The sequence below is a fragment of the Pogoniulus pusillus genome, chromosome 9 (genome assembly GCF_015220805.1).
Source record: "Pogoniulus pusillus isolate bPogPus1 chromosome 9, bPogPus1.pri, whole genome shotgun sequence".
NCBI classification, from domain to species: domain Eukaryota; kingdom Metazoa; phylum Chordata; class Aves; order Piciformes; family Lybiidae; genus Pogoniulus; species Pogoniulus pusillus.
In genome coordinates this window covers 25,665,872-25,682,096 of record NC_087272.1, presented here as the reverse complement: position 1 = coordinate 25,682,096, position 16,225 = coordinate 25,665,872, and the positions used below count along the sequence as shown (strand labels likewise).

Here is a 16,225-nt window from a genome sequence, read left to right as displayed (position 1 = left end):
ATTTTTGGGGAAAATCACCCCAAAATTCCTTGGAAAACCAAGTTGAGAATACAATTTCATGCTCATTTCCACCTCCCTTAAAATAAAATGACACTGAACTATAAGATCTTACAGATGGTAATAAGAATAGGCAGTCCTAGCTCTAAAGTAGCAGTTGCTTATAAAGTTGATGGAGAAAAACAACCACCCCTTTTACTGCATTAAAAGACACCGTTATTGGTAATAAGAAGGTATTAAAAAATTATCCTCCTCTTTTGGCTCCAGCTGAATTGAAATAACAGGAAGGTTTGTATTATCCTTCTCAAACATGAGCATCTCAATATCATTACCTCCACTCAAGATTACTAACAGGCGAGAGACAGAAAAGAAACTACTAGGGACTGAAAAACTAGAAAGTTGAAAATGTAAAGAAGTACTCTTTGCCCGTGTTATAAGTCAAATGAAGACTCACTATTCAGGAAAAATGCCTCAGCAAAAACTGGTGTGAAACTTGGCAGATCAAAGATGACCCATAAAATCAATCAGAGTTGGAACAGACCACAAGGATCATCCAGTTCCAACCCCCCTGCCATAAGCAGGGACATCTCACACTAGATCAGGCTGTCTAGAGCCTCAACCAGCCTGGCCTTAAACACCTCCAGAGATGGGGCTTCCACCACCTGCCTGGGCAATCTTTTCCAGGGTCTCACCACCGTCCTGGTGAAGAACTTCTTCCTAGCATCCAGTCTTAATCTACTCATTTCTAGTTTTGTTCCATTCTCCCTAGTCCTGTCACTACCTGACATCCTAAACAGTCCCTCCCCTCCCCAGCTTTCTTGTAGGCCCCCTTAACATACTGAAAGATCACCTCGGAGCCTTCTCCTCTCCAGACTGAACAGCCTCAACTCCCTCAGTTTCTCCTCATAGAAGTGCTTCAGCTGTCTGATCACACTCGTGGCCCTTCTCTGGACATGTTGCAGTGCATCCATATCCCTCTTGTTATAGGGGCTCCAGAACTGTATGCAGTACTCCAGGTGGGGTCTCACCAGTGTGGAGTAGAAGGGGAGGATCACTTCCCTCAACCTGCTGACCACACTTCTCTTGATGCAGCCCAAGATCTGGTTGGCTTTCTCGGCTGCAAGACCACACTGACTACTTATATTGAGCTTCTTGTCCACCAGCACCCCTAAGTCCCTCTCCTCAGTCACTGCCCAGCCTATATTGGTGCTTGGGATTGTCTCAACCCAGATGTAGGACCTTGCACCTGGTCTTGGTGAACTTCATGAGGTTGGCTTGGGCCCACCTCTCCAGCCTGCCAAGATCTCTCTGGATGACATCCCTTCCCTCCAGCATGTCAGCCTCATCACACTGCTTAGTGTTGTTGGCAAACTTGCTGAGGGTGCACTCAATGCCACTGTCCATGTTGCAGACAGAGATGTTAAACAAGACGTCCCAAGACTGATCCCTGAGGGACTCCACTTGCCACTGGCATCCACTGAGACATGGAATTATCGACAGCCACTCTTTGGGTGTGTCCATCAAGCCAGTTCTATATCCATCTAGTGGTCCATCCATCAAACCCATGTTTCACCAGTTTGTAGATCAAGATGTCATGCAGGACAGTGTCTCCCAGGCACCCAGTGACAGAAAAAGTGGGCACTGTCTCAAACTGTGTCAGGGCAGGTTTAGGCTGGACATTAGGAAGTAATTCTTCATGGAAAGAGTGACTGCCCATTGGAATGGGCTGGCCAGGGAGGTGGTAGAATCACCATCCCTGGAGGTGTTTAAAAGGAGGCTGGATGAGGCACCTAGTGCCACGGTTTAGTTAATTAGAAGGGTTAGGTGATAGGTTGGACTCGCTGATTCCAGAGGTCTCTTCTAACCTGGTTAATTCTGTGGTAAGCTTTGCTGAGGTGCAGGTAAATGACATCAGTTGATTAATGTTGTGACCTGTTCATAATGGGCCGCCAGGTTTGTCAGGCAGGATTTGCCCTTGGTGAAGCCATGCTGACTGCACCAAATCACCTCTTCGCTATTCTTCAGTCTCAGTAGTGCCTCCAGGAGGTTCTGACTGGCCTATAGCTCCCCAGTTCTTCCTTCTTACCCTTTCTGAAAATGGGGGTTAAGTTCCCCTTTTCGAGTCAGTGGGGGATTCACCAGACTGCCATGACTTCTGGCATATAATAGAGAAGGCTTCAGCAACCTCATCTGTCAATTCCCTCAGCATCTGTGGGTGTATCCTGTCGGGTCCCATGGACTTGAACAGGTGCTCACAAACCCGATCTTCACTTACGATTGGCAATTCTTCCTACCAGTCCCTGTCATTATCTTCCATAACTCCAGGAGTGTGGCCGGAGGCCTCTGCAGTGAAGACTGAGGTAAAAAAGTCACTGAGAACCTCAGCCTGCTCCATAGCACTTATGACCATCTCATCTGTTTCCTTTCTGAGGGGGCTGACACCGTACCTAGTCTTCTTTTTACCATTAATATACCTGTAGAAATTCTTGCTGTTGCCTTCGACCTTCCCTGGCTAGATTAAATTCAAATGGGGCCTTGGCTTCCCTGGCCAGATCTCTTGCTGTTTGGGCAGCTTCCTGGTATACCCCCCATAGCAGCTGTCCCTTCTTCCGCTCCTTGTAGTTTCTTCTTAAATGATAGCATGTCCAGGATCAACTTGCTGAGCCAGGCAGGCCTCCCAGCATTCCTTCCTGTTTTTCTCTTTGTTGGTATACATTGCTCCTGGACACAGAGGAGGTGATCCCTGAACAGTGACCAGCTGTCCTGGGCCACTCTTCCCACTCGGGCTTCGTCCCATGACACTTTGGCCAGCAGATCCCTGAAGTGATCAAAGTCTGCATGCCTAAAGTCCAGGGCTGTAAGCTTAGAATACATCCTCCTAGTTGCCCTGAGTATCTTCAGTTCTCAGAAGAGAAGATGAAACAACATATCAGTCTGAAACTTTGTCTCCACTTACTGTGTTACACCTTGTGAAACTGAGGTAAACCAGTGGTGAGCAGCTGACTGTTGTTTTAGAGTTTTAAGTGAGTACTGCTGAAATAAAAATACTCTTCTTTCTGCACCGTAGTGATGGCAATGTAGATCACAGGAAGCATGCCTCTTTCTTTACTTAAGGGTTTCTCAGGCTAGCCAGTTTTCCAAATCACTGATACTCATTTACCATTTTTAACCTTTTTCTATATTACTCCTTCTATAGAGTTATTGGAAGAGATGCTTCTCTGTGATTCTGCTCCACCAAATGTCAGCAAACCCATTGTGGTTTTGTTTGGTTTATTATTGAGGAAAACTAAGCATTTCAAATGCAAACATCCACATCATCTAAACAGTTGTAGCACATTTGCTTTTCCTAAATTATAAAATGACAAATGCTGTTATAGGTGATGATTCCTAAGAGACAGCTTTTTTGTGTTTGGTTGGTTTCACGAATGAAGTTGTCTGAAATGGCATCAGTATAAAAGCAAAGGATCTCCTATTTAAGGATTCCTGTCTACTTCGGAGGACACCTAACTTTCATCCATAATTAATCACTGCAGTTGGGTAATTACACCTGTACAAAACCATGTGTTCTTGCAATCTCAGTTATAAATGTAACATCAAAGGATATCGCTCAAAGCAAGTATGGGCACATGTATTTGACCTTTTTATTCTAAAGTGCTTGTGCATGGAGAGATTTACCAAAATCTCCATTAAAGCAGGCATTTTTAACACCATGAATTTTTGAAAGAATTCAAGAAACACCATGCAGTTACCTTCCTAGCAAAGATTCAAGAAAAGATTGCAATTTACAGAGAAGACCTAATTTATGCACAAAACAACCACTTTTAATGCAGGTATTATAATTCACTTATCACAGCAGATAACCCATCTCTAAGGGATGGCTTCTTTCTTCACAGACATGAATTAGAAATTAATGGAAACTACCAGTGAAGAAGAGAAGACTGTAATTTGATGTCCACAACAACTTGAGTAATCACCTAAGTAATTTCCTCTCTGCTTTGAGAAACCTCTTAAAGATAAGCATACATTTAAAATATTACATATGCTTAGACATTATTAAAATATACTAGATGTTTACCTGCACTGATGAAATAGGAATTAGATCCCTAAATAACTCTGAGCTTGCTATTAAAAAAAGAAGTAGCTGGTGTAATTTAACTTAATTTCTCATTAGACTGAAAAAATGCTACTATTGGGAAGTCTGCCAGAAGATTATAGAAAGGGTGCAGAAGAGCCCACATCTCTACTTAAAATGCTTTCAAGAAATTTCAGTATTCCTGAAAACACTATCCAGATGTTGAAAAACCATCATATTGCATCACAGTATGATGGCAGAATCACACAATGTGCAGCCTCTGGACAATGACATCACAGAATCAACCAGGTTGGAAGAGACCTCCAAGATCATCCAGTCCAATCTATCGCCCAGCCCTATCCAATCAACTAGATCATGGCACTAAGTGTCCCATCCATGTCACCTTGCAGTTTGTTACTCCACCTGCTACATCACCAGGATTACTGAGTTTCAGTTTGTTCCACTGGGCAAAAGTGGAAGAGTGAAAGGATTATTAAAAAAAACCCTTGTGATAAATCTTAATTAGAATAGAAGCCTATTCTGGAGCAGAGGTATGTCCCTTGACAGATGACCTTTTTAATCCCCTGAAAAATTGTCAAGTCTCTTTTAACCCCCTGACTGACAACACCACATTCCTACATCCTTCTGCATGCAGATTATCTTTCTCAAAGAGCATTTCCTCTCAGTGTCACTAACGATAATAGCATGTGACATCCACAACACAAACCACGTGTTAATTCTGTGAATTCTTGAGACAGTAAATATTACATGATGCTTTGCACTTAGGCTGAAACATAGTAAACACATCTTTGTTTGAAACAACATAATGCTATTCTTGCAAGAAACGAGAAAACATTTTTAGTGCTCATGCCTGATGCTCAATATGTTTATATTTTGTTCTATTTCAATGAAAGGTGTTAAAAATGTTCAGCTCAATTCAGCCCAGTAAAGCAGCAAGGTGTAACAACTTCATTTTCTAACTAGTCATTCTGTTTCCAAGCTTTGAAAGTAGCAAAGTGGCAAACACAAATTTACATTACTGTTTACAGTAAGGAGGCAGAATAAACTCCTCAGTAATACTGTAAAAACGTTATATGAAACTCTTACAGATATCTACAAGTCATAGCTATGGGTACTAAGGAAAAATGTGTGTGTCTCATGCTAGACAGAACTGAAAACCTCTACAAGGCAGAACAGTCCTGGCAGCACTAGCTGTAATATTAAGCATCACGTTAAAGCATAACAACAGTGTGGGCAGTTTGCTTATCAAGCATAAAACCAGTATGGACAGTCACATGTCTATCTGAGTACTGCCATTTACCAAGTACATGTGAGAAATGACTGAAAAGAGTTGCCTCAAGTGCTGTTAGTGTGGCATGGCCTACAAATATCAATTATCTGGCTTTTATAGCTCTGGTTTTAAAGATTAAGAAGTACTAAAACAGACTTTAGCTTTCAGGACTTTCCTAAGATTCCTTCAGGATGTTAAAATCCTTTAAAAATTGCAGGAGGTGGTTTCTGCCTACTAAATAACTGTGCTGCACTGCATTCACCAGGCATATAACCACACACTGAAGGCCCAAAAGAAGAGAATACAAACCCCAGGGCCCTGCCTTCTGGGTAGGCCATAAACCTGCTACTCTGACAGAGGGAAGCAATGCAGTGCTGATGGCTAAGCTAACAGGTATGCATATTTTGACAGGTGCAGAACAGAGCCACACATGCTGCAGAGGCAGAGCCCTATACACAGTGTTGCTATCAGAAGCAGTCAGCTTTTGGTTGCCCATGACATTTGGAGCTAAGCAAGATCTGAAAACATCCATTCTGGACAGCAGCAAAGACACCACTCTGTACCAAATCACACAGTGTCACAGTATTATTAGGATTGGAAAAGACCTCACAGATCATCAAGTCCAACCCTTTACCACAGAGCTCAAGGCTAGACCATGGCACCAAGTGCCACGTCCAATCCTGCCTTGAACAGCTCCAGGGACGGCGACTCCACCACCTCCCCGGGCAGCCCATTCCAGTGTCCAATGACTCTCTCAGTGGAGAACTTTCTCCTCACCTCGAGCCTAAATTTCCCCTGGCGCAGCCTGAGGCTGTGTCCTCTTGTTCTGGTGCTGGCCACCTGAGAGAAGAGAGCAACCTCCTCCTGGCCACAACCACCCCTCAGGTAGTTGTAGACAGCAATAAGGTCACCCCTGAGCCTCCTCTTCTCCAGGCTAACCAATCCCAGCTCCCTCAGCCTCTCCTCGTAGGGCTGTGCTCAAGGCCTCTCACCAGCCTCGTCGCCCTTCTCTGGACACGCTCAATCATTTCGATGTCCCTCCTAAACTGGGGGGCCCAGAACTGAACACAGTACTCAAGGTGTGGTCTAACCAGTGCAGAGTACAGGGGCAGAATGACCTCCCTGCTCCAAACAGCTTCTTATTTTGAGAGATAGCCTCTTCTAACTCTCACCAAGCCTGAGCTGGTACCAAAAGCCTTTAATTTGGGAAAAGAAAGGATAACAGGAAACACTGCTGCTGCTTCCAGATGCACCAGAGACATCCACAGCTTTCCTTAAAAGGCCCATGGGTTGTTAAAACAAGGAGCTGTCTACGACCTTGCAGGGAGTGATGTACTTTCTGTAGTGCTGGAGACACTGGCTGCCTTCACAGCTCCGGATACAGGCACACATTGGGCAAGAACACAAGACACTGAGGCGATTCTCCTATGTGCTTGGTATAATCAGACAACACTAATAAACAACTTTTATGTAGCTGATTTGCTTTGTCAAAAGAGTTTGCAGAAGAGAGGCTTCACTACTTTAGATTCTTGAATGGTAGCTTAAATACAGTGTGATTTGGGGATCTGTTAAACTGTGACATCTCAGAGCCCTTTCTTCAAATCAAGACAACAGAGCAAAAGGAAAACTATTGCAGACTTTAAAAAAATTAGATGTTTAAATTTAACAGTCTACCTCTGTGCCCCTGATTTAATGGAAAGAAATGGGCTGTGAGCATAAACCTCACAAACTGTAAAATTCTGCCAAGTATCTGTGAAGAAGGAATGCATTTCTAACACACACACACACACACACACATTGGTGAAGTTCCAGTCATAGTTAGGGTCCCAGTACAACCTAGGGAAGCAGACAGAAATGGGAAGATGTGGAGAACCTAATGCTCTTGATGAAATTCTCAGTGACAACAGCATTACAATACTCAAAATTAAATGCCACTCAGAAAGAAAAACCGTTTCTATAAACACATAATGAAAGTAAAGGTGATTAATGGCAACCAAACTATATTTTCCCTCATGCCTGTTAATTATGACACCTATGCTGGGTATTCCAATAAAAAATCCATTTAAATGGCATTATTAAGTTGTTTTCCTCGTTCCTGGCAGTAATTGAGCTTTACAAACAGCAGAATAACGTTAACTTGGCATTGCAATCAAAAAGAAATATTATCTTGTTCTTTACTGATAAAGTAAAATAGATTCCTTTTGATTAGAGGTATATTTAGCCATTGTTTTAGTCACAAAAATTCAGTTCTCTAATTGTCATGGCCATAAGACTATTAGTTTTGGGGTTAATGGTTCTACCCTGCTATGACTTTTACCACTAAGCCCAACAGGAATGGAAGCTGGACCCCCACAATTTGGGAAGGGATGTGAATGCCAGCAGCTGCCACATGAAATCCTGAACAATACTGGGCAACCTCAGACAACAAATCTGGAAACAGCACTGGAGACACAAAAACTTGAACTCAGCCTGTAGAAACAGAGAGTTTTCTAATTTTTAAGGATTACTTAAAATTAACATGCAGGAGAGTTAGTTGACCCTGAGCCCATATTTTCACACCCTGCATCATTCTGTGTCAGTCTCCTGAAACGATGAAATTTGTTTGTTAGTTTTCTTGGCTATCATCATCTCTCCCTACCTTAAAACCCCTTAAGTTGCCGTGTTATTATTTTCAATCAGTTTCTGAGATAACTCTGAAGACAGTTGTCCATTATCAGAAATCCATTAGCACATACATTTTCAGCTTATTTTAAGTATCTTGAGCTGATAAGTCAGTAACATTTTCAGATGGACAAAGCCCATGAATGCACTAATACAATAACCACAATGTTCCTATTTTATGTAAGCGTGGACAATATGAATTATCTGTAATTATCAAACACAGCTTTTATGTCTGGTATTTCTTTTCCTTTTACACTTCATTTGCAATTTGTGTTATGACTGTATGGTCATCTCTCTGTCACAGCACACAACAGCTTTTCTACTTTTTTTCCCCTCACAGAATGCAATATAAACCAAAACATACATTTTCCCAGAAGATCTTTCAATTGTTAAGTCTAAATGTTAGCATTATTTTCTGTCCAAACTGGATTTACTTAAATGTTCACAGCAAGTAGCAGTGATAAAAATAGTCTTGTGTACTTTTTAACTAAATAAAATTCCTTTCCCTATCATTTTTCCCTCTACAGAAGAGATATCTTTCTGCTATCACTGATGTTTAAATATTTGGTGTATTACAAAGAATAATTGGCTGCTGTCTATTCTTTTCCTGACCATGTCTGCAGAGCTAATGCTAACAAAACAACCAGTCTTAAGGTATGCAGATTTGCAAGTATGTCTGATTGTTGTTGGGACAGCAGAAGTCTGACTAAATAGGTCAAGTCCCAGTGTATTCAGAGAATGTTTTAAGTTCACAGGGGCCTAGTTAGCAGATGTAAGACAACATCCACCACAGATGTCCTTCAGTGTACAGCTCTTCAAGCCTAGCTGACTGAATCTGGTATTGTGAATTTCCAGCAATGGCTGAGGAAAATTGCTTTACTCTTTGGTTCTGTGCCCAGTGAAAAGGGTACTAACTTTCTGCATTGACTTAGATAATGCCATTGGCAATGGAGAATCAAATGCCAGAGCAATTCCAGGAGGAGGAGAGGCTCTAATGTCTCTAAATTCTCATTAACATAATTTAGTTACTGAATCCATGCAAAAGAAGAAATAATCTGTCTGGATGCATTCCTGTGCGACCTGTGCTAAATTCTATGGTCCTGCTTTGGCAGGGGGGTCAGATTTGATGATCTATGGAGGCCCCTTCCAATCCCTAACATCCTGTGATTCTGTAATTACCAGAGTATCAAAAAGTTTGTTAATATAGATAGTCAGAGTCTGTTCTATGCAACAGCACAATGGAAACTACTCCTCTTCACTGATGAAGCTTTCTATAATTGTAGATTTTTCTGTTAGGAAAAAAACCCACAACTAAGAGCAAAAACCTCCCCTCCCTTAATAAAACCAAGAACGGGCAGAGAAGAACCCAAAAGGCAGAACAGAAGGATGGAGGTCATACAGAAAACTTTGATTTGACCTAGGAGTTGCTCTACAAAACTTTCCCTTAATTTATTCACTGCCAATGATGGATTTGTTTGTCTTTCACATTGTAAAGCTGGACTTTATTTCTAGCTCTCACATAAGACTCCTTGTACAGAGTTTGGGTAAAACTATTACTGTGTATATAGAAAGAGGTCAAACTAAGGCAACCTGATATTTTTCACTCTTTCATGGCTTACACTTAACACTGCTGCTCACAGTATTCCAGACAGGGAAAATGATTTGAAAATGTTAATGTTGGAAAAAAAATGGTCACTTTCTTCCTTGGTTGCAAATCTGATTATGAGTAGCAGCTAAGCAAATATGAAGCTTGAAGAAATTCCAATGTAATCTTGATTACCAAATGAGGCAGTTTCTATGCTTTATTCCCCACCTTTTGAACTCATTATTTCAGGGAGCTTTTATTTGAATTCTGTACTCTAAACTAGAGCTGTTTAATTTTAAATTCTACTCCTCCTGTATTTGCTGCACCATCTTTTGTTTCAGCATTTGCATCTTTCTGTTGCGTTAACTCCCTGTTTCTCAACAATTTAATAGTATATGAAACCTCCAAACAAAGAACAAACATTTTTCACAACTCAATTCTATTTTCTGTAAAAATTAGCAAGTGTCATTGACAGGAATGGTAAAAAACATTTTGCACATTGCAAAATTCTTGAGAGAGATCTCTAGCGCTAGAAAAGCATGAATATGTGAGGAGGCTGGAAAGTGAGACATTCCTTTAGACAGAAATAACATCTTCAATTCCTTGTGACCCTCAAGACTGCATTAAATGGCCTTACAGTGCAGTGTTTGCTGTACTCTCAAACCCATACTGACATCCTCTGCTCTCAGCTCCTCTTTGTAGACTTTGTAAATGTAGGAGTCTTTCCTGTCAGAGTGATGGAGGAAGTGCAAGACAGACCAGACTCGATGCAGCTCCTTGCTCTGGCTGGGCTAACTGATGAAGCAGTAATTGACTGAGCAGTTTTGCAAAGGCAGACACGAAGTCTAGCAAACTGTCTCTCCTGCCTTATGTTGCCTGAGTGGAGGCAGTAGGATCTGAAGTCACTCTCCCTGCCGCATATCCTCTGCAACTAAAATAAGCCTGGTCATGACGCGTTAACCTCTACCTTTCTGAAGGTTCCCTCACTGTCCACCAGGTGAGCGGTTCTGTTAGCTCTTCAGTTTGCAGCTGCCACAGTCACACAGTGGACATCACTATGTTCTCTACAGAGGTATACCGTCATATTGTGCAGCAAGGGCTGTACCATTTTCATACCTATGGTCTCTCTGTGAAGTGCAAAACATGTCTCAAACTGGCTTTACAGATGCAACATGCCACCTCAGGTGCTTTAAATCTCATCATACTAGCTGGACTACTGTGTTAGAGGCATGCTGAGGGATGCTGAGGTCACACAATACCACAGTACTCCCCATCTTTTTATGTTATGGCCTACTTCTTACTCAGACATTTCCCTTTCACACCTGTGCTACGAAACAGTTAACCAAGATGAAGGACTGTTTCAACCTTACGTTAATGATTTCCACCAATTTATACTTGGCTGGCCTATCAAATGGAGACTATGTCTGATATTACACCTGAGGAGATGCGAAAACCACGTACATGAATGACTGTAATCCATTCATGGTTTTATGGACCCGAAGTTCTCTAGAGAGCATCCCTGAGTGCTGGACTGCACATTTAGATTGCTGAGTTAGCTGAAATACGTCTAATACCACCAGTAGGCAAACAGCTCCCTACTGACTACGGGCAGAGGAAGGCCCTTGCGCATTATTTCAGTATGGATGTGAGTTGGTGCGTGCCTGTGAAATGTTGTACAGTTATATATATATATCTATCTCTTTTATGGGGTATGTGAATAAGTGATGTGTGGATCTGAGAGCTCTCACTCACCGGAAAGCTTGGCTCTTTTTCCCGAATACAGGAATAGAGGCATATTAGACATGCTTATACTTCTTAATGTGCCTGTGGGAGAAATAATCCGGTACAGCTATCTTCCTGTGCCCCTCAGATTCATAAGTAATCTGGCTCTTTGGGGCTAGCAAGGCATAGAGCTCAGCTCAGGATCAGGTCTTTAATATTTTACTATCTGTATGCTGTTTTCCCCAGTTCTTGACAGTACTACTTATATTGAATTCTATCATTCATATTTATGTATTTATTTAGTAGCAGGTGTTTGATTCTGATGACTCATGAGGCAATAATGTGGAGACTGAGCACAATTAATGTGTTTTATACTTGAGATTATTTCAATCTCACTTAAAACAGATGTAATGTCACAGTTTACTCTAAACCACGCCTTTAAAAATTGGTGCACATTCACACAAAACAACCACAAATCCAACAACTGAAAGGGGCTGGGAAGCAGTGGCAAACCTGCACTTGCACCCATGCCTTTTGGGCTTTGGGTCTGGCAGCTGAGGTGGAAAGGGTTCTCAGGGGGCTCTGCTTTGCCAGGGCAGAGAGGAATTTCTCCAGCTATGCAGCAACCCAGTTTCTTGTGTTGTTCACAGGAGCTTTAGCCCAGTAAGAACTACTTCAAAGGCTTTATACAGCTTATGCTATGCCTCGGATTGAAACATAGCAAGCCTGTTTCAACAAAGGCAATGAAGATTTAAGGATCATAAGGCCTTCTAGGCTTTATTATTAATTTATACCGATTTTAAAAAGAAGGAAGGAGAGATCACTCTCCTCTATTTTCTTTCCCTGACTTCTTAAGTCTCTGAATCTGAACAAAACCAATACCAAAACCCAGAACCTTATACACTTATATTTCCATTAACTGTGGTAACTCAAACTTCCAGTTAATAAATCAGTTAAAAGAAAGTCTTTGAAGGCCATTTAATGACTCAGAGGTTAAAATAATATGTAATCTGGACAAAAATGCAGAAGTTACAAGCACAAAATCAGTGTCTGCTCCCTTCTGTTTTATTCTCCTATTGAAGTCAATAGGCACTGCCAACATTAGCTGTCTAAAACTCAAATTACAAAATAGTTATAGCAAACATTTATGAAATTTAATAATTGAAGAGATTAAGAAATAAAGAAAAAACACCTAAAATTATAAGTGGAAAAAACGAATTTAGCAACCAAGTAGAAAAAAAAATAATTAACCCACAACAGAGGAAGAAGTCTCCATCTTCTCTGCATGTTGTCCTTTTGGATGATTATTTTCCCTGTAAACTTATCCTCTACCTCTGAACACAAACATATGCGTATGCAGTGATGAAATAGGTGAGATCTGGCATTCCTAAACGTGGTATTAGTTGTATTATATGCAAAATTAGAGTAAAAGAATTCCATGGATCCAATGCAAGTTATATTCATCTTACAGATTTTTTACAGCCTGTATTTTATATACGCTTTTGTAAGAAACAGATACCACATAGCTTAATTGTAATTCAAACAGTTCTTTGAAGTTAATTCACCCATTATCACGCTGCAGAATGCTTGCAAAATATTCAAATGTTCTACTTCCTCTAAGCAACTGGGAATTTTCATCAATCATTGTTGTGGTTTTTCCTTTAACCAAAAACTTTGCTAGTTAAAGGTTATTATGCCACAGACCATAAACCATCCAACAGACATCCTTGTTCATGGTGACAATCACAGAAAACGGAACTCACCTATAAAGTAGGACAGCAGTATTGCCAGCAGCACTGAGACTCCTACTGCACACAGTGCAGTGCATTTCCAGCTACAGTACTTCGAAGACTTCTTGAATTTAAAAGCACTTCTGGATAGAGTGTTCCTAGGTAGTGGCCGAGTAGGAGGGGAATAAACAGAGCCGGATGCCATTGTGTACCCTGGCGTTGCTGTACTGAACAGTGGTGTGGTCCCCGTTCCTGTTTTGAATAGGAAATGCCTGAGGAAGAAAGAGTATATGGTAAAGTATAAAAGTAAATAAACCTGGAGCACAGGCAGTCATACTTCTTTTGTTTAATCCTATTTTTCAAATTGCTAACAACATCCAGTCTACAAAGGGTCATAGAAGCAATGCTTGTCAGGATACTGACACACAAAAAAAGACACTTTCCCTTTAAGAAAATACTGAAATTTCCCCAAACATTAGTAATGCACTGGTATCCAGACAGGAAACAGAACTACCCAAAACATGGTATGGTAGGGAGGAGGTCTTTCAGAGTTTATCCAGCAAGCAGGGACGGGCTGCTGTTGCTGTTTATTTCTTCTGGCTTCCACTACAGACTACAGGGAATGCCATTAAAAAGTCAATAATGAGCAATCTGACTGTAGCCCACAGTACTTATCACAGCTTTCCTGGGTCAAGTACAAAGAAAACAGCAATTTCTCAGATATAAACTTCTGGTGACTTTACCAAAATGAGCCTAAATATAATTTGTATCTCCTTGCACATAATCTTACCACAACAAGATCTGATTATGGATACAGTGCAAGTTACAGCCCAGGAAGTAGCCCAAGGACAGATATTTACTAAGTGCTCAAAACAAACCACAACCTGCACCAGAAATGAAAAGTATACCCAAAGTCAAGACACACTCTGTGAGTTACCAGTAGACTTTATTATCAACTAAAATTTATGGAAGAAATACTACTCCTTGAGCTTATCTACAACAGAATCCTTTAATTTTTATTTGTACAAGCATAATTATTTTGAAAAAACCTCTAAGCATTACACATGCCTCCTGTCTCTGGATGCATGTATACAACTCTATGAACCACAAAACCTCAGCCCAGCAAACATCTTCCCTCCAGGAGTACTTCCACCAATTTAGTGTAAGGATTTGCCTTACCTAACTAGGCCTTGCCAAGCAAATACATTATAGCTAAAAATGGTAAGAAAGCACTTACAAGAGCATGAACAGCTAAAAAGATCTAGAGAAGTGTTTGTATTTTTAATAGGTAAGAGACACTGACGAATTGCTGATACCCAGGTTCTCCTGAAGCCATGTGCCTTCCTACGCTGTGTTTCCTACTGCATGACTCCTATACAGAGCTCCTACCTAGCACCAAATTAGCTAGCTGTGGGAAGTCCTCTAGTTACACCACATGGCACTACAGACTGCTTCTCAGCTGATGGGACTTTCATCCCCCAAGACTCACGCTTGAATACTTGCATAGTAATGGACCGACCTACAGGTATAGTAGCTTCATTGGAAATGCACTGCAGAGACACTACAGATTAATTTGCACCACTGCAGCCTGAGAAACATACCAGCAGTTGATAAGCAAAGTTTGTTATTTGCAGGTGGTTTTGCTATGGGAGGTTAACAGATGAACTACAACATCTTGGCATAAGTGCTCTTCTTTGAAAATATTTGCATTACAAAGATGATCCCATGGAATATGCTGCAAAGGTTGCTTCACTTATGAACAAAACTAAGCTTCCTGGCAGTTACAACAGAAAGATATACACTAGATCTACTGATGCACAACAGTATAATCCATTTTTTCTTGGCTTCTGTGCTTGAAGGATTACCAGCGATTTCAAAAGACGGACCCTGGTGGTTTAAATCCTCTCTAAGAAATTACTTCATTAAAAGTTGTTGCATTTTCTATGTAGAAAACACCAGAATAATAATAGCTGGCCCTATGCAAAAGGTGTTTTACACCTTACAACACCATACTTTGATTTTACAGACTCACAGAAACATGCAGATTCATTAAATCCTAACAAAGTGTCTTATCCACTTGACCTTCACTGATCTTTCATTTCTGACTACATACACTGAATGTTATGTCCAGGTGTATCACTGAATCAGAATCACAGACTGGTTGGAAGAGAGCTCTGGAAATCATCCAGCCCAATCCCCCTGCTAACACAGGTTTGCCTAGACCAGGAATGTGTCTAGGTGGGGTCTGAAAGTTTCCAGAGGAGATGGCTCTCTCTCTGGGTGGCCTGTTCCAATGCTTTGTCACCTTCAAAGTGCAGGATTTTCTCCTTAAGTTCAAGTGAAGCCTTCTGTGTTCTAACATGTAGCTGTTACCCCTTGTCTTATCCTCAGGCACCACTGAAAGGAGATGGGCTCCATCCTCTTTATCCCCACACTTTAAATATTTATATGCATTACTAAGGTCCCCTCTCAGACTTCTCTTCTCCAGATTAGACAGCCCCAGGTCTCTCAGCCTCTCCTCACAGAGAAGATGGTCTATGCCCTTAATCATCCTTGTGGCCCTCCGTTGGACTCTCTTCAGTAGTTCCTTTTCTCTCTTGAAATGAGTAAATCATAACTGGACACAATATTCCAGATGAGGCCTCACTAGGGGAGAGTAGAGGGGCAAAACCACCTTCTTTGACCTCTTGGTCACAGTCTTAATCCATCCCAGGATATCACTAGTCCTTTGACTATGAGGGAACATTGCTGTCATGGTCAACATATTGTCTAGCAGCACTTAAAGGTCCTTCTCCAGGGAACTGCTTTCCAGCAGGTTAACACCTAACCTGTACTGGTGCATGGGGTTATTCTTGCCCATGTAGGACTCTACAGCTGCTGTTGTTGAATTTCATGAGGCTCCTCTCTGCTCAACTCTCCATCCTGTCCAGATTTTGCTGAATTAGAGCACAGATTTCTGGTGGGTCAGCTTATCCTCTCATTTTTTTATCATCAGCAAACCTGCTGAGGGTACACTGTGTCCTGTCATCCAGGTCACTGATGAAGATGTTGAAGAAGACTGGACCCAGCGCTGGCCCCTGGGGAACACCACTAGACACAGGCCTCCAACTGAATCCTGTGCCACTGATCACAACACTCTGAGCTCTATTGTTTAGCCCAGTTCTCAA

General features: G+C 41.4%; 1 protein-coding gene across 35 annotated transcripts in view; it reads right to left on the bottom strand.

The window, feature by feature from the left end:
* The window catches only part of TENM3 (teneurin transmembrane protein 3), a 1,288,622-nt gene that overhangs the window by 115,105 nt on the left and 1,157,292 nt on the right, over window positions 1–16,225 (bottom strand). For all 35 annotated transcript variants that reach the window (XM_064148897.1, XM_064148896.1, XM_064148915.1 and 32 more), the window contains one exon: window positions 13,092–13,330. In XM_064148897.1, the coding sequence (XP_064004967.1) occupies window positions 13,092–13,330 (239 nt within the window). The remainder of the gene's footprint in view (window positions 1–13,091; window positions 13,331–16,225) is intronic.